Below are 25805 nucleotides of genomic sequence, written 5' to 3'. Positions count from 1 at the left end.
TGTGTTATAAGAAGTGGGTGTTCATTTTCCAATCATGTAATGCCAAGGTACTCTTGATTAATGTGCAAGGTACTCTATGATCACACAAAAGCAATGCTCTAGGCAACAGCAGACATGTTTGCCACTGAGATTGTGGCTGATAAGTGGAAAGGCTACTTCCTGTGCAATGCATATCACAAGACCCTCTATGACAAAAAGTATCAAGTATTTGCCCACACACTGTTCTTGCAGCTTTAACGGACATAATGTGAATGGTAACAGAACAATTTCTTATGTGCAAGAATGTCCCACTACCACCTATGGTCAGTTAGCAAAAACAAATACATCAAGGGATTCTTGACAATTTATGTTCATTACTAATGGATTGCTAATCCATTCTCATTATTACAGTGGTCCATCGTAATCCATGAGCATAGGTAACAATCCAAGCACCCATTTCTTCCAGAGGTTTTGCTCCTATTATGAGGCAGTTGTTTTCAAAAAGTTGCTGTCATACTGCAGTGCAGATTTTCCACAGATACGCTTTAAATGGAAGAGAGCAGCAATTCCAATGTGTCTTGGCATCCTTAGTACAACTAACATGAAAGATGGATGGAATGCATCACTAAGGAGATCGTGTCTTTGCTGAGACCTCTGGCAGCCATGCTTGCAAGTGCTGTGCATACAACCTTTGCAATAGTCTGAAGTGGCAATGACAAAAGGGCAGCCGCTTCCCTAAATAAAACCTGTGGAGGCTTAGTGAGGACAGCTGGGATGCGATACAGACTGCGCCACATGCTGATCTTCTATCCTGGGACATTGCTCTTGAAAAGTAGCTGTTACGTTCGTCGATGAGGGCTTAGCCGGCATGGCATAGCGGAGCTTCTTCCAAAAACTGGAATTTAAAGGGAGTGACTTCTTTTCTTTCCATTTCACCATTTGGCTGGATGAAAGAAGTTTCAGAGACTTGGGCAAAAAATCCAAATCATTGGCAGGCATGTATTCTATCAAGATTACGTTAATTTTTTTTTCAACTAAGGCCTTATGCAGCCCAGTTTCCAGTTCAAACATGACACTGTCAGAGACGTAGTTCTTGGTCAGGATAATGATTAATCTTCGACTTTTCTCAATAAATGAATGTACATCATCAACAACAGCTGGCAAAAGAAGAGGTATTAAAGTTAGCCAAAATAATGGGAAAACAGCAAATAGTACTAATAACTCTTCCATTATTAATGCTTTACTCTGTATTACAACCCCACGTAACCTACAGGGGCCATGTTAACTCCTTTTGTCCCTCCAACTACCCCTCCTTGGCTTCAGACTTTGACAACAGCAAAACTTTGTGCTGGTTATGGACACCTGCCATCTAGTGACTGATGATGACAATGTGGGCTTCAAACGGTCATATTTTCATAAGTTAAGGTACCATCCTATGGATGTTTAGACAGAAAAAAGTCCTACAACTCCAGCATTTCCCAACCAGCCATAAAGTTAAAAGCAAAATAACCCTGCGGTCTGCACTCGCCCCTCCCCGCTGAACAAGCACAGCTTTCTTCCTGCCCACACACTCAGCATTCAGGAGCAGATCAGATCCAAGCGCACGTCCTGGCTGGATTTTCAGTGGAAGAGAGAAGCCCAAAAACCTTCTTTCCACAATACATACTGCAGGTTGTCTTCCCTATCCACCCTTCACTCATTCTATTTCCTTCCTCCCCGATTTTATACAACCTTCTCACACAAGAAGAAATATGTTTCAATCATTCTTGAGGTTGTACTACTAAATTAAGAAAGAGAGAAATCCATTTATCTCACCCAAATGCATTCTCCTTTTTCCATCCATCCTTTCCCTACAGTCAAGTATCATAACTGTCTATAAAGAACAGTCGAACCTTCTCTTCATTGACACCAAAGCATTGCACTGCCTTTGCAGGGAAGGTCACTTCCCTGTTTGTGTGTGTGTGTTGCTTTTGGGACTCCTAGCTAAGTTTGCCTGCTTTTAGGTTGCCTTTATCTCCTATTTTTCTTGTTTCTTTTGAATCCGATTTCTGTCCTTACCGTTTTTAAGCAATGCTTTCATCTGATCTCATACCTTTTCAAATATGCTTTTAGCTGCCTTGAAGACATTTAGTCAAAAGTCAAGCTGCAAATATGCAAATTAATTAATAAAATTTATTTATTAAAGCAACCTAAGTAGTCATAATTTCATTAGGATGTTGAGAAGCATAGGAGGTCCAGCAGCAGTCACATGTGGTAAAATGGAAGTCTCTGAGCAGTTCAGAGATGGAGTAATTTGAGGGAAGCAGGGCAAGCAAGCAAACCATGTGTACGATCTTATCAGCAATTTTATCAGAAGACATATTGTGCTTCCTTTAAAACAACGTGACTGTTTAACCAAGATACAGAACAGCCACCTACTTCACTCACATATTGTTTGAGAGTGTAACAGTCGATCAGCGCTTCCAAAGCAAGCATCCCCCTCATTATTTTTAAGGCAACAAAACCAAGGCTTTGTAAATGACAGATGAGAAATAAAAGGTGGTCCTATAACCACTTCCTACATATTTTAAAACGATTTTATACAATTCAAAAAGAGGCAACGGCATATTGGATTTTTTTAAAGGATTGTTCCTATAAAATCTGCATGGAAGGGAGGCAAAATAGGCTTTCCAGTGAATACACACATAAAAGGAACATGTCGGTGGTTTTAGCCATTTCCATGACAGTAGAAACATCAGAAAAGCCACGCTGGATCAGACCAAGGGTCCATCCAGGCCAGCACTCTGTTCACATGGTGGCAATCCAGCTGCCCACAGGTCCTGTCAAGCAGAATGAGTACAAGACGTGCACAGGCCCAAAATGTTCAGCAAAATGGTGTGCGCAGGCACACTGCTTCTGATAACAGAGGTATTCCATAGCCAGAAAGGCTACTCACCATGGACGGCCTTCTCCCCCATGATTTTGTGCAATTCCCTTTTAAAGCCATGAAAACTGGTGGTCATCACCACTTCCTCTGGCAGTGAATTTCATAGTTCCACCATGCACGGTTCTTCACGAGGGCCAGATTTTTTATTTCATACGCTCCTCCAACATTTGAGTATGTTTTAATGAACTGAAAAGGCCTTAGAATAGGACAGCAGAAAGAAGTGCTTGGCTCCTCCAAAATCATAGGCTTCAACTCTATTCCCACTTACCGAGGAGTGAGTCCCAGTGAACCTAATAGGACACTCGACTTACTTCTGAATCAACCTGCATAAGATTGCACTGCTAACGTAGCTGGCAGATTGAACATCTGTAGCATTAAATGCATCCATTGTGGGGATGCCTGGTTTCTTTAAACAAATTAAAACTAATCAGAGGGACCCCCAGTCCAGATTGCAGCCTCAGGGTGTGGTGAGTGGTTTCTCTCTCCAGCCATAATCCTGGGGGCAGGGGACGGAGACACAGACTCCACATATAAACCAACTAATGGGAGACCTTTTGCAGAACTGAAGGGTCCTCAATACCACCAAGACTGCAGTGATAGAAGGAGGGGTTCGAACTCTCCTCTCAATAGGCCCTGATGGACACCGAAGGCTCTTCCTGAGCTTGGCTTTAGGTAAACCATCCCATTTATTATTACATGGGGTGAGGCCTTGATGGGCTCCTATTTGTTACAGTGGACCACAGCTTGGTGGCAGAGAAAGGGCCTTGCATGCATAAGGCCCCAGTTTTATCGGCAACATCTTCACATAGGACTTGGAAGGAATCTGCCTGACAGCTGCCACAGCTGACAAATGCTGGGTTAGATAGCTCAAGTGTTCAACTTCAGTATGCTCCTAATACTGAGTTAAATACATCAGTAATCAAGCTTAGTATAATGCAGTTCTATATGTCCAAAATTCTCAGTGTCAGGAAAGAATGGAGCTGTTGGTTATTTCTTCTGCCTCAGATCCATAGAAGCAAGGCTGCACAGCACACTAAAAATCAGTCATTTGGTTTTTTCATTGGATTTGAATCCTATGCTCAATCTGGTCTTTTTATTCACAAAGAGTTTTATTCCTTGGTTTCTAACAACACAAGCACACCTTGGCTGGCTAAATTCAGCTTCATACCATACCAATTTTATTATGAATTGAAAAATAAAGAATCAAGTTTGGGCTACTACTAATGTTCAAGTTTTCTATTTTGACAAAACTGCACAAGCTGTACAATCAGTACTCCCCATTGTCCTACCTCCTCCAGGACAGATATCCCGTTCAAAGATACACAGCTTGTAGCCAAAATGCTCTTCTAATATTTTGGGTAGTACATCCAGGGCAAATTTTCTCTCATCTCCACATAATGGCATGGAGTCTTTCAAGTAAGATACAAACGCATCATATAATTTTCCATCTGAAAAAAATATCCAACATAATTTCTTCAATATGACAAAAAAATTAGAATGACTGATCATAATCTCTGCACCACACTTCCCCTTACTTCCTTCCCACGCGATGACTTTTGAAAAGCCGATCTTGCTTCTTTTTCCCTTGTCAGTGCCAGAAAAGGCCACTCAGGACAGTTCTCAAGCTAAGAGGATGCAGACTAATTCAGGAAAATAAATTAGAAGCGGACCCATAATTGCCTACTCTATGTCCCCAGAACAATGATACATCTCTATGTTTTCTGAGGGCAGCCCCTTGCCACTCATTCCACATAATCTAATGGTAGGAAAATGTAAGTATTCATTGGGAGTACCAAAAGAACAAGATGCAAGAGGGGGATTCATTTTTGCCCAGACAAAATAATGTTCAGCCACCAGTGCTCCCTACCCACTTATAAGCAATGCGCTCCCCAGAGAGGTCCGCCTGGCGCTGTCGTTATTTGTTTTTCAGCGCCAGGCTAAGACCTTTTTATTTCAATGATATTTTAATAACTTTTAATATCAGTTTATAGGTTTTAATATGCAGCCAGGGTGGATCTGGATTTTATCAGTATTATGTTTTATTTTATTTATGTAAGCTGTCCCGAGGTTATGCGATGGGATGGCATACAAATGCTCTAAATAAATAAATAAAAGCAGAAGCCATCCATGTTTTACCTCCCAAAGTGTCATCCTTTCCTGTTATATCTCTGTACAATAAAACAAGATCAACTCTGAACACTACACACAGAACCACCACAAATACACCAACAAAGGGGAACAGTATTGCCATGATGATTCCAGTAGTAAAAACATGGAAGGGTAGATCAGGATTAATTTCTGGAAAATAAAAAGATGACAAGTTATTGCTCAGAGAAGCAGAATCCTCCAAATAAGTACTTGCTCAATAAAAATTATTTTGTTTATGCTACTCCCCTTAAGTGTTTGGCCAGCATCTCAATCTGATTGAGATGGTTCAATCTTTTTCCTACAACCACAACTCTGTGAAGCAGGTTAGGTTGAGATTCTGTGACTGGCCCAAAGCCACCCGACTCGTTCCAAGGTCAAGCGGGTAAGAACCCAGATCACCTGAGTCCCAGCAGCTGGGACTCTTAATCACTCTTAAGTGCTCTTAACCGCTACACCATCCTGGCTCTCAGCAAATTCATCCCTTTAATTAGTTCCCTAGGATAACTTTTCCCTGAGAATGAACTGAAGGCCTGCTGAGGTAAAAATCATTTAAAATGCAATCAGAGCGAGGATCATGAGAAAATGTGCCAGGCTCAAACATGAGAGTCAGTGCACTGTAGTGGTTAAGAGCACAATCTGTGTTTCAGGCCCCACTAATGGAGCTCACTGGTTCACTTTGGGACAGTGACAGACTCTCCGCCCAACCTGCCTCACACGGTCGTTGTTGTGGGGATAAGATAACAGAAGAATGAAGTAAGTTGCTTTGAGTTCATTGGAAAAAAGTGGGATAGAAATATAATAAAGAAATACTACATACAGTCTAGCTGCACTGGTGTACATCAAAAGAAAGATTCTAGTCCTACATCAGGGAACAACCATGAATTTGGCCACCATAGGCAAGAATCCTTTTGGTATTTTTTCCCCTTCTTATACAGAAGTCCAACCTGTTTGTGCTACCTTTCCGTCAGTAACCATGCCAGCTTAACTGCAGTCTTCTCAAGCTTGGAGCTGCTGCAGCTGAAAGCCAGGTCAGTTAACGGCAAGGCAATGAGGATCTCTGACCTGGTGTAGGAGAGCCGGTGTGGTGTAGTGGTTAGTACTGGACTGGGGACTTGGGAAATGCGGGTTCGAGTTCCCACTTAGCCATGGAGCCAGCTGGGTAACTTTGGGCCAGTTACAGACTCTCAGACTAATGTACCTCACACAGGCTGTTTTAGTGAAGATAAAAATGGAGTAGAGAAAAACTATTTAAGCCACCTGGGATTCCTTGGAAGAGGAAAACAGGTGGCATAGAAATGCTCACTCATCGTCATCATAATCTCTGAAGTAAACTGAAAGAACATGCTGTTTATTAATATTTGTACACGCCTGAGATGTGCCTGCCAGACTATCACGCACAATACTAAGTATGAATCAATGGGAAGATAGATTTCCTTCATAAGGGGCTTCTCTCTTCCATAGTCTTTGGGCTATGGGGTATCACAATGATCTGCCTTGTCCCCCTGAGATTGAACATGTACCCAAAAAGGCTAGGAACTTATTCAGAGGTTTGCACTACAATGTCTGTATCATAGAAACAGCACAAAGTTCTACCTTGGTTTTCCACCTACCAGTCCCAATGAGGTTCTAGGATCCCTGAATATGTGCTTGGAGGTAATGTTGGGTTGGATGAGGACAAGCATGCCAAACCTAATCTAGACAAGACAGCAGTACATCGTTCTGGCAAATCTGCTGATTTGGAGAGCAATTCAGCTGGAATTGTGTGATCCTTGAAAGAATAAGTTCATAGCTTGAGAGTGCCTCTGAACCCATCACTGTCATGGATGCACAAGCCACAGCAGGAGCCAGGAGTGCCTTTCACCAAGTTTATCTGAGACTCACTGGAACCTCCCACAGTAACCATTCAGAAGCCAACCGATTCTTCAGCAGGTAGAAGGACAAAGAGATTAGTCTTTCAGGCCACTTTCCTGTTTCAGAAAGCAGAGCCCTCCTTGGATGAGAGTCTCTCTCCCTTCCTTTTTGAAACAAGTGCCAAGCTACTCTCAAAGCAACCCCAAGTGGTCCTGGACCACATGTATGTCACACTCAACAGTTCTGCAAATCCCAAGCAGATGCCCGCCAGAGGTAAACAACTATAACTCCCATTATTCCCAGCTAGCATGGCCACTGGGAGTTGCAGGCCAACATGTCTGGAGAGAAGCAGGTTCAGGAATGTTAGATTAAAACCACACAGTACCTTTCTCCAGTATAAATGTCTGGTTTATGTTTTTACGTCCATTAAATATGCAGCTGTATGCACTGTTAATGTTCTCCTCTTTAACACTTTTAATCCACAATTGCTTTGTTACATATTTTCCATCTTCTCTGTTACTGTTATAAAGAAAAAGACAATGAGGGGTAGGGAGTGAGGGCCTATGAGAAGTTTCCCATCTATTAAACAGATTCTTGTAAAATGCTTACTCCCAATTCCAGATCATTTATGAATTGGTTGAAAAGCATTGGTCCTAATACAAAACCTTGTGGGACCTCACTGTTCACAGCTCTCCATTGGGAGAAACTACCATTTATTTCTACTCTCTACTTTCTGTTCTTTAACCAGTTACTGATCCATAAGAGGACCACCGACCCCGCTGCTTTATTCTATGACTAGCAAGTTTGCTCAGGAACCGTTGGTGATGGACTTTGTCAAAAGTCTTTTGGAAGTTCTCATGTAAATCACGTCTACTGAATTGACCCGTCCACTTGCTTCTTGTACTCTCAAAGCACTCTAATGGGTTAGTGAGACAGAACTTACTTTTGCAGGAGTCATGTTAATTCGTTTTCAGCAGAGCTTGTCCCTCTATATTCTTACTGATTCTATCGTTAAGACTGCTTTCTACCAATTTACCCAGAACAGTCGTTAAGCTAACCTGCCTGTAATTCCTTCTAGATTCCTTTTAAAGAAAACCAGTGTCACAATGGATAGTGTGATCTACTCTGTTCGTTTTTCAGAGTACCTACTGCTGCAGTTACTGCAGTTCCCTGGCATATAAAAAAACAAACATGCAGAGAAATATATAGTGCTCTTATGGATGAAAAATATGCAGAGGGGAAATTTGCATACCTGCAGTAACTGTTCCATTACTGCATCACTCTATTTTTGGCAACATCAGATTGTAACCAACAATAGACTGACAGACAATCCATGACTGGATTCTCATGACATAACAGTCTTGGGAGAAAGCCCAAAGTATGACTAACCCTGAAGTTTTCTTTGTGAAGGATATGCAAATCACACACCCTCTTTCGACAGGCAAAGATTACTCATGGTTTTGCCTTCCCTTCACAACTATCAAGAGAAAGCAAAGGAACAACTCTTGTTTGGAGTATCATAACAGCAGGTAACTTCCAAGATATTGCCTTCAAATTTCTGCAGTTGTGTAACTGCAAACCTCCAGAGTTGTTCAAGTGCAACCAAAAAAAAAAGTGGGGAAGAAATAAGGAGAATGTGCCAATTTATGTACATTTTTTAACTGTCTGGCAGCCACTGACAACCCTTCCAAAGTGTTTGGGTAGTCTGAAGTGGCTGTCCGTGACTGCCAAGCCCACTTCTGTGAACTCAGGGGGAAAGTGGGGCATGGGAGGAAAAGTGCAGCAAGCTGAAAACTGTTTATGATCAGAAGAGAGAGGGAGGGAGGGAAATGAGTCATTCCTGCAGTGGTGTCCCCTGGAATAGCTTCAGGAAGGCTACGGTAGAAGGAGAGTGTGAGCAACTTACTGTGAACCCAATCATCTGTTTGGGTTCATCATGGATTGTTCACAGAATGACAAAGCCACCTTGGCTTACTGGCAGGGAAAGTTGGTGTGACATGCCAAAATGCCCAATGAGAAAATAACGGACATTTTCATCTCCTTTGGAATGGCTCAATTTACTTCTGAGTGAATTTGAAGAGAGCCGGAAAAGATCACACTTCATTCTGCCATGCTTCCGCAGCAAGAGTTATGCAATTTTACTGAAAGTACAGAGAACTCTCTGTTCAAAATGTATACACCTCCCACCCAGGACTAAGAGCTACAGTTCTCTAGGGGAAAAAAACCTGGTTGCTAAACCAGGTTATGTTTGTTGTACGAATTAACTTAGAGACTATATTTAATCTCACTGATTCCGATGGAAGTGCAAGAAAAATAGCACTATAACATCCCAAAATGCTAAGCATCAGACAGTTTATATATAGCAGTTTCCTACTGAATTTACTTACATTGTAGTTTCATTCTTTTCACACTGTGTGTCACTTGCACTGGAGTCCTGGCAGTTGTTGATATGTGTCTCATTGTACAACCAATAAATTAAGAAGTGGTTTTCAAATGAATTGTTAGGGAAAAAAGCTGTACAGTTGAGCGTCTCATTTTTACCTAAGCAGAGAAAGTTTTAGATTGAACAACTTGGCTGTTTAATGAAACATTCCCTAAAAGAAAAAAACATTATTACTTTAGGCCCATTTACCACCCTCACCTAGAAGACTGCTTCCTTTAACTCTTTCAGTATTCTAGGATGGGCAGTTATCCTCTTTTATAAAGCAAAGTTCTTTGTTTGAAATGCTGCTAGATCACTATTTTCTGTTTTAAAACTCATGAAATAGGAATGCCAAAAGAATTCTGTAAAGGATTCAAATGTGTTTCTGTTTCTATGGATCCATCCTGTAAATTCCACAAGAAACCAGCTTTTTCTGAACTGCATGGAGGTGCATGGACTTATTTATTTATTTATTTAGAGCATTTTTATGCCGCCCCTTTGCAAAAAGCCTCGGGGCGGCTTACAAAGCAAATAAACAAATGTAGAATAGATCTTAAAAATCCGGATACATCTCGGCAGAACTATAAAAACCAATAAATAAAGACAGCAATTAACAGTTAAAATACCGCGTCTTGGCCTGGCACTGAAAAGCAAATAATGACGGTGCCAGGCGGACCTCTCTGGGGAGCGCATTCTATAGGTGGGGCGCCACCACAGAGAAGGCCCTCCTCCGGGTACCCACCCTCCTAATATCTTTCACAGAGGGCTCTCGAAGAAGGGCCTCTGCCGCCGATCTCAGGGGGTGAGGGCATATATGGATGCAAGCGTTCCTTTAGATAACCAGTTCCCAAGCCGTTAAGGGCTTTATAGGTGATAACCAACACCTTGAATTGGGCCCAGACTTCAATGGAAAGCCAGTGAAGCTGATGGAGGACTGGGGTTACATGAGAACAATGCCCAGTCCCCGTCAGCAGCCTGGCAGCTCTGTTTTGCACCCAGACCATCTTCAAGAGCAGCCCCACGTAGCGCGCATTACAGAAGTCTAATTGGGAAGTTACCAATGCATGTGTCACTGTCACCAGGCAATCGTCCTCCAGGTAGGGATGCAGCTGATGGATCAGCCGAAGCTGAAGGAAAGCGCTCCTTGCCACCGCTGTTACTTGAGCTTCTAATGACAGCTCTGGGTCGAGGAGCACTCCCAAGGTGTGAACCCTGTCCCTAAGAGGGAGTGCAACCCCATTCAGGACTTACTGATTTTATTAGTTTTATTAGTTTTGGGAGGATATGCAAATCTTGTTTGCACAGAGCTGCATATTATCACAAATGCACATCTGCAAACAGGAATATACTCCAATTATTTCAATAGACAGAAGTTGCACATAGACTGAATTGAATCCGGGAAACACAGATGGCACAGATTTAATATACTTTAATAAACATGGATACCTAAACTGAAGGACTCTCCAGTCCAAGTCCATTTCAAAGATAAAGAGCCATCAGAAAAGAGGGGAAGGGGGCTTTGAAATAAATACCTATCAAACCTGTCAATACCTGTTGCTCTGGAAAAGCAGGCAGAGCAAAGCACACAGGTAATCAACACATAGTAGGCATGCCATGAGTGGCGCTGGCTGGAGCCAGGGATCAGACTAGATGGCCTGGGAGGCCCCTTCTGACTCACTATGCTTCTACGTAACCTGGTGAGATGTACTCTGTTTCTATTTCCATTATTATAATTATTTTAATTGGCAACTGCACACAGCATATTTTTGTTTTTATTTTTGACGATGCAGGTTTTCTTTTTTGGGGAATTCACAAATGCCTACCAAACTACTGATGCTGAAACCCACTAGGAATAGCTTCAACACTAACCCACAAAGCTCATGTGAACCAGTGTAGACCTACCATTTGGGAAGTGATGAATTAGAACACAACAGAAAACATATGCAAGCAGTTGGAAGTGTGAAAGGGGATTAGTTTTTCTGAAAGTTTGGAATGTATTTCCATCACGGTGCTAGTGTGATAGGTTACTTTGCAGTTGGGAAGGTCATATGATCTGGCAGCATAAGCCTATTGCAGCTGCCACTACTGCTCATCTTATTACTGGACTCTTTATCATACTGTCTCAATGAATAGAAGAAATGCCCTCATTGCAACAGCCTTGGAAATCTCATGTTTGAGAGGTACAGAGACTGTGATGGCTCACATAATTAAACTGAAACAATTGAATGTTTTAAAAAGCCCTGACCTTTGTTACATTGCTTCCAATCCTCAAGATATTTTAGGCCGTATACTGCATTATCGTTTTTTGTATTGTTAAGGTGCTGGGTCATGTTAGGCAGATTCCAGAAAGCACTGTTCAAGAGCAATGCAACTGTGGCTTGCCATTCCTGTAAATGAATGCTGTTACACACCTCAGTATGAAGTCTCCTGAGGACGACTGAAAGACAGCAGAAGCTCAAGCACCCAAAGCTCTATTCAGACGTTCAGTTCACTGAAAGCTGAATGCACAGGATGGTCCAAGGAGCTCTATTCCACAATCACGCACATCAAATACCCTCCATGCACAGTGAGAACGTCTGCAGGGAGAGGAGCTTTGCAAGCACAAAGGTATGTGCGAATCCTGCCCCTTCGTAAGTGTTTACGAGGTACACAGAGGCAGTGGGGAAGGGTATCTGACATGCGTACTGGTGCAGTCCTGCTCGCATGCTCTGCTTATCAGTAAGTATACACCTAAATAGGGTTTTCATTCAGAAATATCCCCAGTCTAGCCTCAGGAATAAACTAGGATGTCTATCTCACCTACCCACACCGGCGCAAATGTGAAAATGCCTGCTGCTGTACAGATGGCATATCCAGCTATATGAGCAGACAATCTTGCAAAACTTCATCATATTCTCAGAAATACAGACACATACCCACAGTTGTTTTTAAAGTACGGAGCTCACGTCCAATTAGTCTTGCTCCTATGCTGTCGTGACGATCTTGAGAAGAGAAAAAAATACATGAAACTTCACTCCATCCTAACAATAAACGTTAATCTCTGAGCTAGGTACAAACAATTCATTTATCATCATCTCCATCACCACCACTACTGAAAGCTTACAATGGCTAAGAGTAGTTGGACTACTTAACTAATTTGGAACCAAGAAAACTCCATATTATACTGTCCTCTAGTGCTGGACATACTCATAGCTTTTTGGAATTCCCAGAAGAAAGATACAGCTGTATCATCTTCCCTCTAGGCTATCTGCACAGATTTTTCCCTAGTTTACACATTTTTAGCATAGCAGAGGAATTTAATTACATTTTCTTGTAGCCTTTTGCCTTTTGCACTCAGCAGATTATATTGCGTTTAGCATAGCAGAGGAGAGCAGAGTGTAAAAAGGATAGATAACAGTATTAATGGCCCTGCCAAAGCCCCATAACAGCTTTGCCAAATCTTACCCTTCAGTTTTAACTCTATTGTGCGCGTGCTGTTGTATATCTTTCCTACATGAATGAATGATTTCACACATGTGTATTTTCCAGCATCTTCAAGTTTTAACTGAGGGATATACAAATCATCATCCATTTCATTCTGGATCATGATGCAGTCCTGTTTCAATAAAGTAGTTTCCAAGGGATGTTACGACAAGTATAAAATGTCCAAATTCAAAACAGGAACAACGCACAGTTAGCTGATACAGTCACAGTGACTTGTTCTGGGCTGCACTGAACGCTGGACATGGTATGCATAATCATATACAAATCATGATCATGCACAGTCTTGGCTTATTGTGTCAGCCAAGCCTGGATGGGGTAACTTGTTGAAGGGTTAAACAACCTTCAAATAATGTGAAGGCTGTTTAACACTCCAACAAGCCACACCAACTGGGTTCAGATGACACGATGAGTCACAGCTGGGTGGCGGTTATACAAATCATGCCCACCTCATACCACAGTACACAACCACACCCACTATGACTTGCTGTGATTGTGCAAACCAGGTCAATATCATGGGCCAACAACCTTTTATATTTGACAGACGGGCTTCCAAACTGTTTTAACTTATTCCAAACTATTTGTGTCAATTGTTTTTTGTGCCCTATTTATGGATTGTAACCAGGAGAGTGGGTCAAGATTCTCCTAAGGCTGAATCAACTGGAAACTTTCAGCATAATTTAAGTGCTTATAGATGCAGCCCTACACTACTTATCCGGAAGAAAGTCTCATTCAGTAGAGTGGAACCTCTCAGTAAACTCCAGCATTTGATTGTGCTATTAATTGCCAGAATGTTGCTTAAGCTATTTCCACTAATATCATTAAGGATATGATAAGGATCTTGAAAAATGAAAAAGCATGATGGTATGAGCACAGCTTAAAATCTGCTTCTTATTATTCAGTGAAATGAAAGGAGTATTGCAAACTAATTCTCATACAATGTTTCTGGAAAATTTTAAGCAGCTTTAAGAAACTAGCAAGGGCTGGAGGGAGCAAGGAAACAAAAAGCTGCAGAAACATGGGAAAGATCAATGATCTCACCACATAACCCCACTGAATGGATAAGGAAGGCATATTCCATGGAAATTATGCGACAGGAGCCTCTTCCTCACACTTCCAGGAAGAAAGAGGGCAGCACCTGGTCATCACTCACTCCTGAAACAATCATACACCTGTATGCTTCCCTGAAGCTTGCTCATCTTAAAAGCGAAGATTAAGACAGATGTTGCACGTCCAGCAAAGGTGCTACTTGAGGGTATCTCAATACATTGGTATCACAAACTCTGCAAATTAGCTCTGTGAGTTTGCCAAAGGTGATGGCCTAACAGCCATGCTATCACCAAGAAAGTGCTGGTAGTGACCAATAATACCCTAAAAGCTGCCTGGTCCTGTATGAAGCTGCCTGGCCTTTAATGTCTGCCCTGGAAATGTTGCTATATGCAACATTCATAAAAACACCACCACAAAACATGGGGCATTCTTAGTAACGTTGCCCCTATTGTATAACTCTCTCTCTTTAGATTCTCGAAGCTCATTCTTTTTCTATCTTTAGAAATATAGCCTTTAATGCTGTGATATGCCTTTTCTTTTCATCTGCTGGAAGGTAAAATAAATTAATAGACTACTTAGTCCTATCACATGGTAGGAACAATTATACCATCATGTGACCGCAAACAATTTACAAGTCTTTGATCTCATTGCACAAGATAGCTAGCTACTAGTTATCTTACTTTTGACAAAGATTATAATCCACTTTTTTCCAGATTCTCCATTAACCAATCAAGAACACATTGTTCTTATAAATACCTTGTACCATGTTATGTTGACATGTTCACTCTGATGCATATTATTACATGAAAATGTATATGATTTTCCAGTTTCTCCATGTATTCCATTTTCTATATGATTTTTAGTGAAACAACTTGTTTTATTTCTCCGGAGGACTCTCAAGGCCCATTCGTACCGCCTGACGTTGTGCGTCCCATTACTGGGAGTAGCAGGAGAGAAAGTGTTAGCATATCCTTCTAGAACACTGAAGCTATTTCACGACAACAAACGTATTTACATCTTTCATATACATACTACTCAATTTTAAAACTGATTTGCTAGGCTTCCTAAACAAATTAGGAAATTCAGGCACTCATCAGCAAAAAACTAGGTCTAAATCATAATGAACCAAGGCAAATCAAAATTATTCACAGATTAATCAACTGGCCTCATGAGCTGTTAACAATTTAAGGTTGTAAGGAACTGCCTTGTACCGATGTCCTATATTGCTCACTACTATCTATTCTGATTCACCACAGTAAACACTATTTGCATGGCGCAGGTTACATGCCATGCAAATGACTTATCTCACTATGATTTGCCCAGTCACATGGTATACATAAGCTCCACAATCACACAAGCTGGGCTAATCAGAGGCTGATTGTGCAAAGCAGCTGTGCAACACAACCCAGCAAATTATGGGCTAGTTAACCCATGATTGTCCACTATTACACACAGGTCTCTTTAGCTCCTTTGCAAGTCTTTCCCAACCCAGCCACATGAAGGTCAATCTCTACAAACTTTGATCCATGATCAAATTTAGAGGACTGCTGCTCTTGAGGGTTGAACAGCTGTATGCTATTTTTATTTATTATATTTATATCCTGCCTTTCTTCCATCAGAGTGGCTTACATAATCTTCCTTTTCCTCTCCTCAACAACCCTGTGAGGTAGGTCACTGTACAAGTAGGGACTAGAACCTAGATCTCCCAGATCCCAGTTTAACACTCTAATGAAAATGTAAAGTACTATAAACATAACTATGAAAAAAGAGAGGCAAATACATGTTCATTTTTTCTTGGCTGTGATGTTAATAGACCCTTTTCAAGATGGCCTTGGACAATGGAGTTCTGTAAGGCATTTGGGAGGCATAGACAACCTAGTGTCTTCCAGATGTTTCGGTCTCCCATAATCCCCAGGCAGTAGGGGTTCTGTGAGTTGGAGTCCAAAGTATCTGAAAGGCCACAAGGTTTCTGGCTTTGAGTTAAACAATTGGAGTGAGTAAATATGTAGGATAGTTGAAGCTAGTGTGAAGTAAGAAGAGAGGTGAAGTTCTTATCTATCCTGATTTGAGTATTTACTTGACTTTGTGAGAATGATAAAAATGATTCTGGTATTAGACGAAAAAGACATATTGTTACATATCCAGTATGGCTGGAATAAAGTCATTTCTTGCTGACTTCACAGTGGCAAGGACGTTACCTTGGTATATTGGAGGGTACAGGCTAACAGAATACAGTTCTAGAAATACCAGCAACAACAAACTTCCTGCTCCCACAGAGTGAAATCTCATCAGGGCAGTTCTGATTCATTCCAACTAGTCCCAGAATAACACCTAGATGGAAGCTGCCTTCATCGACTACAACATTAAGCCAAAACTTGGGATACAGTCACCTCAAGGAAGAGATGAGAAGTACAGTGTGGGTTCTCTACTACCTAGCCAGTATGGGCACTGCCGCACACACCTCGGTTCTTCAGTATCATCTGTTTGACCACTGTTGGTTGCACAAGTACTACAGCAGGACACTTGTGCTAGATCCAGGAAACTTACTGGTGCAGCTTGCTGGTTTTCCTACTTGGACTGGAAATTAACCTGCTGAAATGCCCAGACCAGGCTCAACAAAGAACGACTGCAATGTTGTCTCACCTCTGCATTGTGCAACACCTTTGCTAATGCATAGGCACTGACTGTTGAAACTTCGTCATCCTCTTCTGAATACAGGGACATATTGCTTCAAGGGCTTGGCAAATCAGAAAAGCAAAACAAGCAAACCACAATGTCTGAAGCAAGTATGCCAGTTGCACTTCTACAAAACAGGGCAGGAAATGAAAGAGCTCAAAAGACCCAGATCGCTTGAATGTGAACCTAGTCATCTACAGCTTTGAAAACCATGTCATGCAATGAGATTTAGGAAGGTTTCAGAAAGGTAAAATTGATAAAATTGCAAGGACTGATCTTTAAAATAGGTAAAATCCAGATGGATCACTGCTTAAGAAATGGGAAGCTTTTAAGATCTCACATGGGTTCTGAGTGCTTGAAATCCAATCTGATCTTTGGGGCAAGACAACCAAATGAAGTTTTATGCCACTGCCATGACTCATTGACAGGAGGTTTAGTCACTGACCTCCATTTGTAACCTTCCCATCTTTTCCCATCACTTCTTGTCTTTTTACTCACCCCCCCACCCAAAAAAAGTTCAGGAGGGACAGAAATGGGCTATTACACAAAACTGCATATGCCCCACATTGTTCTTTAACTCATTTTTAAGACAAAATGTTTGCTACAGGGTCACAGGCTCAATTTTTTAAAAAATGTTAAGAATAGACTTGGCTAGGCTGTACTGTATTAAAGTCAAAGTCCACTTTAAACCAGTGACAGCTTTTTTAAAGGCATGCTACCACTGACATTCTTTTAAAAGAATTGATTTGTTTTAAAGCCCTTTCTTTAAAAAGTCATCATCAGAATTTATTGGTCGGCAGCAACAGTAAAATAGTAATATTGGCCTTCCTTACAGTATTAAGGATTGCTGAGATCCTAGATGGGACCCAACTGAGACTGTCTACCATTGGAATTAACGCACCTGGCAAAACTGGATGCTTTCTCCTGCAGCCCCCTGTGCCCCGAAATCTGTACCACAGCGGGTGGGGGGGCATAGGACAGATTTGCAGGGTACAGAAGGGCAGAGGAAGGAGAATACTGTTGGAACCCAATTTTGTCATATGAGATGTCACGCAAAGTTTCCAAAGTATTTTGAACTCTCAAAATTCTCAAATGAGTTCATTCTTATGCCTGGAAAACCTGACAGGCTAGGAACATTGTTAATAACTAAATAATAATGTGCTAAGCCAGAGATAGCCAGTGTGGTGTAGTGGTTAAGAGCATGGGACTGGGACTCAGACGACCTGGGTTCTAGTCCCCGCTCAGCCATGGAGCCAAGTGGGTGACTTTGGGCCAGTCAAAGACTCTCAGCCCAACCTACCTCACAGGGTTGTTGTTGTGGGGATAAGATGGAGGAGGAGAATGATGTAAGCTGCCTTGAGCCTTTGTAGGAAAAAGGCAGGATATAAATTGAAAAATAAATAAATAAAATAAAAATAGCTAAGAGAAACCTCTCTGTTTTCCAGACAATGGTCCAAGAATTGGATCAGTACAAAAATACTAAAGGCAAGATCCCAAGAAATGCATGTTTTGAATACAAAATGATTCTCACATGTTGATCTCCTGAAATCTACCTTTCCTTATATGTGAAATTGTGGGCTATAATATTAGCCTAGCCTTTATTAACATGTTGATAAAGCTTCTAGGGATTGGGCTAGAATTGAACTAAGAAAATATAACCTGTTTGTATCAATCCACAAACAGAGAACCATTTGCTACTGCAGATATCAATAAAGACTGCTATACTTTTTATATAAAATGTGACTGACAAATAATACAAGTGAGGAAACATCCCAATATTTTCTGAAAAAAAATGCTGTATATATGCATCTTGGAATATACTCTACCTGAGAGAGCAACTATATTTTCCAGTGTCATTCAGCACAGCAGGCCAAAATTGCAAATAGGTCCCATTCAAATCAATTCTGCTGTCTTCTTCAATTGGCACCAGCTTTCCTTCTTTTTCTCTAAACCAGTGAGCAGTATATCCATCTTCTTTTGTGGTAGAACAGCAAACTGAAAAATATTCTTCTTCCAGTAGGTTAATCTTTGAGCGCTTCTGGCAAGACTTACCTTCAGAAAATGAAATATATGTTTGTGAGTGTGTGCACACACATGCACAGACATACAATTATGGCCTTTATAACAAACAGGAAAGTAATGCACTTTTTCCTTAAAGCTATGCTAGCACTAACTCCATATAACCTCATGTATGACAGTCTTTCCACTTTCGTTTGTTTCATTGTGAAAATGGCAAAGATGTGCATGCTCGAGTGAGGAAACAAGGAATACTTCTTTTAAAGAAACTGTCAAAAATATTCATAAGATGTACTGCAGAGACTTGCTATTATCCAGCTGTTCTTCCACTCCTAAGGAATTTCTTCAATTTTTTCATGACTCTTCAATAGAGGACACATTAAAAATGTTTCTTAAATTGTTATTAATTAAAGGGAGCTGGTATATATGCCATAACTTGTAATATCACAGGAACTAGCCACGCTACTGCAATTTTAGCCCAGTGTGATAGGTCCCTCTCAAGCATGCAGACAGAGTATTTCAATAATAATAAAATACTGTGTTTTGCACATAGGAAAAATGCAATTTGTCAATAAAAGAAGCAATTCCATGAAGGCAGGCATCTCAAACATGCAAAATAATTGAGCAACAGTTTTTCATATATTGTTAAGTAATTCTGATTTTCTAGAAAAAGCCTTGCTAAGTTTGTAATTAGATGCCCAAGCCAGTGATCTATTATACTATGCATTTGGCCTGTCACACTTTGTGTCAGGACTGAGTCTCAGTGTTGTTGAGCTCATATTAATTGGGATTTAATCATATTTTATGTCTAGGAAGCCTATGGAATATCAAAGGGAACTCTGTCACTGTTCTCCGTGCATACTGGGCATTCACCCTAGTCCAGATGAAGTAGACCTAAGAGTTCAAAGCTCCTCCGGAATCTTAGAAGTGGGATGGGGATGGCTGAAGCCTCACCCCTGGTGGGTAGAAAGGAAACATCTGGATTGGATAGCGGTGTCATGATGGGCTAAATTCTCTGCCAGTCATTATGTGGTTGAAAGTTGGACCTTGAAGGAGGTTAGGAGAGAGAACACCTGGAGGAGGACTTTCTCTGTGGTGGTGCCCCAGCTATGGGATGCGCTCTCCAGAGAGGTCCACCTGGCACTGACGTTATATGCTTTTCAGCGCCAGGTCAAGACCTTTTTATTTACCCAGTATTTTAAAGTTTAAATATTTTAATTATGTTTTTATCACAGTCATGGGTTGTTGTTGCTGTTGTTACTATTATTGGTGGTGAGGATGATGATGATGATTTTATTATGTTGTATTTATGTTGTTATATTGTCCTTATTGTATGACTATTGTAAGCCATCCAGAGATGTGCAGTAATTGGACAAGTTAGAAATACCCAAATAAATAAATAAGTGTGGTAGGAAGGTTATCATGGACACACCTTAGCTTTAAAGTGAATGGCCAGTCTTGGAAACATCACTTGGAACATTCATTCACTGCCCAACACCTGAGCCTACAGAAGCACTCTACATATAAATACCACCCGTGAGGACTTTTTGCTTCTCTGGGCTTTGTGAAGAACCTACTATGAAAAGACCACCATGTTTTTCACAGCCTGGGCTAATTGGCTGGCTGTAAGTCACGTGTGTTTAGTGAAGCAATTCCCAAAGCCTGGATGGGTTCTGTGGAAACCTGTGTCTGACTCTTGAATTGTCAGTTGCCTGGACACAGGCAACATCGAAACCAAAAACTGGAGGCTTTAGAAATTCAGCTGAACTTGTTCTGAACTCTTGGTCTAGTAGGCTGAAACCGACATAACACTGAAAGATTCCAACACAGTTGGCAAAGTTGCTATCATCCCCTGTGTGGGTGTGAAGGTTGGTTCAAGTCTTTCTTTTGAACTCTGGTCTTTGGCTGCCTCAGATGGGCAGTCTCTGGAATAATCCTGCGCTAACTCTGCCCTGTGCCTTGAGCCTTGGAAAATTGTCTGGCTCTCTGACATGGTTGCAGTTATTAGCCTTAAAATGTCATAAGAATCCTAGTAAGCCTAGAGCAACTGGATGCAATTCAAAAACCATGACCTTTGGCTTAAAAGGGAGAAGATGTTTCATTATTCTTACCTGAGCTAACAAAGCTAAGATGAAGCAAAAGGAAGATTGACGATTTTCCCAGATACATTTTTAATGTATCTTGTTTAGTTGCACTTTTTCCACTGGAAAAAAAAGAGCAAGACACTTTAGTTTTAAAAGATACATAATGAGAACATACAGGCAGTCTGATTCCTTTTTACTCTAAGGATATGACTAATTTAATTAAGATAAGATTCTGAATTGGAAAGTCCTACAACTAAGAAAGCAAACTAAGATGCTAAGTTTAGCATTCCTTCTGGTACAGCTCTTTCCTTTATTTGTTTTCTATTTTTCATATTAGAAATACTTTTCTATTTCTGGAGGATTGTGGGTGATTCAACTTGCTGAATATTGTCAAAACCATCATCTAGAAATGTTTTCTAGACTGAACCTAACCAGACTAAATTAAAAGTAAATTCCATTAAAATCAGTTGTAGTTCATTCAGAACAAAAAATAGTTAGGGCTAGTTGACTTACTCTGAGCCATATCCAGCCATTGAATGATAAGCATAGGTTCAGCTCAGAGAATGGGATCCCCTAGTTTTCTACACATCCAATTTCACAATATATTAAACAAATGGCAACATTTATGTATCTGCTTCTGAATATACCAAGTGAAAAATAAACATTTATGGTGAAACTACACGTTACTTCAAAGCAAGGATCTCCAGCATTTTTAAGCCCTTGAATGTATTAAGAACACTGAAAAAATGCTGAGGGTACAATCACAAAATGGCTGCCCCTGATCTCATCCCACTCATTTTCCACTCACCCCCTTACTGTTGCACCTTCAATCCACGAAACAGAGTCACAGCCCACCCAGTGCTTTTTCTCCATTCCTGCCTGCTGTAATCATCCCCAAGGTGTGTGTTCAGAAGATGTGGTAAAATTCCAGCAAAGAACTGACAGCAGGGACTATTTCAGTCATCCAAAAATGCAATCTGGATTTAATATCCATATTAAAGGTTCAATCTTTCAAGATATAGCTAGTGGCTATGGCTTTTTACCTTATTAAAAGGACAGGAGGACCAGTTTAGGTCAGAGTCCTAGCATGGTAGATAGGATGGCCTTTGCCCACTGTAGCTGCAATCCAAAATGGGAGCCATGCTTGCAATTTACATTGCCAAGATGTGATCCAATAAAACAAATATATCACTCTTGGGCAGATTTGTGAGGCCCAATCCAGGCTGGGATGGTAGACAGAGAATATAAAGCCTCTGACCTTCCATTCTAGGGTCTCAATATGTATTGGTTCACCTGCACTTTGAGTAAAAATGAAAACCCATCTTTCCAAGTTATTTCTAGGCTGCTTTTAAGTTCTTAAAGCAACATGTAATTTGGCTTTCACATGACTGTAAGCAAACCTGTAGTGGGAGGAATATACACACTGCATTGCTCTGTTGATGATAGAAGGGGTATAAGATAATGGACAGTCATGAGTAATGCCATTGTCTAACTCACTACCAGACATCTAACCTCGAATGATTATTATCATAATCTGTTAATATGTTCTGTCTTTTATTTTCCTTTGGTTTTCTGTTGTTTCATCTTGGTCCATTCAATTCCTTCTGCTCTCTTTTGAAATTCTTTGTTTTACTTGCCCCTTGGAACATCCAATATCCCTGTTTGCTGCTCCTGAATCCAGGAGGAGCACAAGCCTTGCCTTCAAAGTCCACCATGGCCATGTTCCTTCCTATCACTCTGTATACCATCACAACCTTTCCTGTGACTATCACTTGGCTAGGTGTACTAGCCTCAGCTATCTGAACTGCTCAAAGAGCAAAGTGTGTATGAACTTGCTCTAAAGTTGCAACCATAAGCTTGCCTCCTGTATACAGGGTTGAGACAAAACAACGTATACTTAACAGTCGAAGGTAGGCTGTTGTTGAACCATGGGTTGTTGAAATGTGGGTTATCATGCTGTCTCTGAATCCAGCAGAAATACCAAACCATGGTGAAGCAAACAAGTCAAGGTGAAGCATGGAGAAGCTGTGCATGCTCAGAAAGTTTTGGCTATTGGGCAGTATAAAAATGGAATAAATAAATAAATAAATAAAATGGAGAAACTGTGCTCTGAGTGTTGACAACCAAGAACAAACCATGGGTTCTCTTCATGTGCTGCTCTGACGAAGCAGACAACTTCCATAGGTTAAGAACATAAACATCCTGTAACAAGTGTTCTGAATGTCTGAAGTCACCAAAAGAAGAAAGAAGTTGTGCAAAGGGAAGTGAGATAACTGAGTTAAACTGCCTAAATTAAGATCAAAATAAGGGAAAATCTGTTTCTAACCAATTTTCTTTGTTCCACGTGTAATTTGGAATGCAATTTACTGTATGCACTATATTTGTGCTGCTCATGTGCAATATCCCCCAAGCACCACCTTCTGGAGCCTATCATCCAAGTAGGCGCAGGGCCACTGCAACGCAGTGCCTCTCACACCCGACTCAGAAGGATACAATGGTCAATGATATCAAAAGCTGCCGAGAGGTCCAAGAGAACTGACAGGGCCATACTCCCACATCTCTCTCTTGGCATAGCTCATCATGCAGGGCACCCAAGTCTGTTTTGGTGCCGGAATCAGGCCTGAAGCCCAAATGAAATGGATCCAGATAAGCAGCTTCATCCAAGAGTACCTTGGCAATCACCTCTCTAGAGCCTTGTCCTGAAAAGGAATATTTGCTACTGACCTAACATTATTCAGCTCTTCTGAGCCAAAGGAGCATTTATTCAGAGGTGGCTGCATCCTTTCCCATCTTCCTTACTAAATTTTTGTGTGTGGAAGAAGGTAGTGGGAAACTTGGGACGAATAGGCAGAAGGTAAGTATTGCTCTGCAAAATCCCATGAATGAGGCAGGGCAACTGTAAGATAAAAGTCTCATAGGGAAGCAACCCTGGAAAAAGCATTCCAGATGAGATCATTTAATTTCTCACTTTATACACCTTTGGATGCTTCCAGGTAAGGCCTAAATGACACCATTGCCCAGCCTCAATCACAATATTTTGCAACATCTTAAAGGACAGGGTCTGCAGCTTGGGAGTACTCCTTGACCCAGAGCTGTCACTGGAAGTCCAGGTGGCAGAGGTGGCAAGGAGTGTTTCTTACAGCTTCGGCTGGTCCATCAGCTGCATCCTTACCTGGACGAGCATTGCCTAGCAACAGTGGTACATGCTCTGGTAACCTCTCGGTTGGATTACTATAATGCTCTCTATGTCGGGCTGCCCTTGAAAATGGTTCGGATACTTCAGTACAAAATAGAGCTGCCATGCTGCTGACGGGGACCGATCATTATTCTCATATAACGCCAGTCTCTACCAATTCCACTGACTTCCAGTTGAAGTCCGGGCCCAATTCAAAGTGCTGGTTTTGACCTATAAAGCCCTAAATGGCTTGGGACCAGGATACCTGAAGGAACAACTTCCTTATATGCCCTCACGCCCCTTAAGATCTGAGGGAGAGGCCCTGCTCCAGGAACCCTCCTGGAAGGAGGTAAAAAGGAAATTTACTCAGAGTAGGGCCTTCTCTGCAAGGGCACCCAGATTGTGGAATACACTCCCCAAAGAGGTTCGCCTGGTGCCGAGTTCATACTCTTTTTGGCGCCAGGTCAAAACCTTATTTGTTATTTAAAAAATTAGTATTTTAATCCAACAGTCACATATTATTGGTTATATGTTATTTATTCTTTAGATTGTTTTTAATGTATTTGATTTTACTGATTGTGAGCCGTCCCGAGATACCATGCATAAAGGATGGCATATAAAAGTTTTAAATAAATAAATTATAAATAAAACATCTTGTACTTTCAGCCTCCCTGTATTTTCTCTTCTCTCTTCTTTTGTCATTTTCCTTAGCACTAAAACTCCTCCACTTGGGTGCATCCTTGGAACAGAGCTAGACTACAATGTAACCATATAGAAAGGAAGGGGACAGGTGACTTAAAACTTTTATAACACTGCGTAATGTTGGGCAGATGCCTCTAGCAAGTGAGCAACTACAGGGCATCAGTGCCATTTCCAAGAACAAGGAGACACCAGAAATTGCCAAAGCACAAGCAAAAGGATGCAGGACTCAAATTGCAGCCAGTACCCCTCCAGCCCCGGGTTAACTCCTTGACAGGTGAGTGAGCTTAGGATTCTAGCCTCTGTTCTGCAGGCTTCACTGAGCGATCTTACCCCAAATCATTGTGAAACAGGCAGGCCGTGAGATAGCTACTCGGCTGCAAAGACACAGCGCCTTGGCTGAACCCCCTCGATGAATGAGCTTGCAACGAGAAGGAGGCAAAGAAAGGCCCTTACCTTAACAGAGGGTGGCGCTGACAAGAGTGGACACGAGCAGCTTGGGGGAACCTGGCTGAGAGCTACGAAGAGAGCGGAGCTTCCCACCGAGGAGCACTTCAACCCGCTAGAAAGGAGAAGGGACACGAAGAAGCGTCCCATCCGGGGAAGGAACTGAATGCAAGGTGAGAAGTCCTCTGCCTCAGTCGGGCGAGAGCAATAACTTATACGGCCCGCAAGGCGAAGAAAATGCGGATCAAGTCCTTTAAAAGGAAACGAGAAGTTGCTAAGTGTCGACTTCCTGAGAAGCTCCGCCCTCTGCCTCGAAACCTCTCGGTCCTGCTGCCCTCACGTGCGTGTGCCGCGCCGGCAATTTACTCCGGGGACCGAGCGATGGTAGTAGAAGCGGGGTAGCTGGATTCCGGCGCAAGAAGAGAACTTCTGGGAAAGCTGTACCACTTTCCCTGCAACAAGACAGACCCAAACAAAATTGATTGCAAATCAAAATCAGTTTCCTGTGCTCCACTTGAGAGTAAGGCCCCTTGAAATTAGTGGGTCTTACTCCCAAGTAACCCTGCAATAGATTAAATCTGTCATCCACCTCTCTGCTATAGTCATTGCACGCAGCTAAGCGACACGCTTTGGCGGCGTGCTTTAAAATCGGAACCTTAAAAAAAATAAACATGCATTATTTCACAAAACTGTGGATATGGAAAGGTGAGTTGCGTTGCTCAACTGTTCTCATGGGCAGTACCCAATAGGAGTATATGACATTTACACAGACACATTTCTCAAGGCACCTGCAAATGGAAGGGCTGTTCTATCTGAAGAAGAATCACATTTTCCCAGGAACAAAGGATAGTA

The 25805-nt window shown here is 41.5% G+C and overlaps 1 protein-coding gene across 1 annotated transcript; it reads right to left on the bottom strand.

Moving 5' to 3' along the window:
• IL18R1 (interleukin 18 receptor 1) lies at window positions 1-25195 on the bottom strand. The gene is made up of 11 exons (XM_044429160.1): window positions 24963-25195; window positions 20660-20751; window positions 18359-18584; window positions 14613-14793; window positions 12771-12921; window positions 12242-12307; window positions 9292-9445; window positions 7290-7423; window positions 5042-5203; window positions 4195-4353; window positions 1-1136 (listed from the first exon to the last, which is right to left on the bottom strand). The coding sequence occupies exons 2-11, from the start codon at window positions 20715-20717 to the stop codon at window positions 736-738; spliced, it is 1692 nt and encodes a 563-aa protein (XP_044285095.1). The 5' UTR covers window positions 20718-20751; window positions 24963-25195; the 3' UTR covers window positions 1-735.
• Window positions 25196-25805: the final 610 nt, after the last annotated feature.

This window comes from Varanus komodoensis, unplaced genomic scaffold (assembly GCF_004798865.1).
Source record: "Varanus komodoensis strain SLA01 unplaced genomic scaffold, ASM479886v1 scaffold2, whole genome shotgun sequence".
NCBI classification, from domain to species: Eukaryota; Metazoa; Chordata; class Lepidosauria; order Squamata; family Varanidae; genus Varanus; species Varanus komodoensis.
This window is presented reverse-complemented; position numbering and strand designations above follow the sequence as displayed.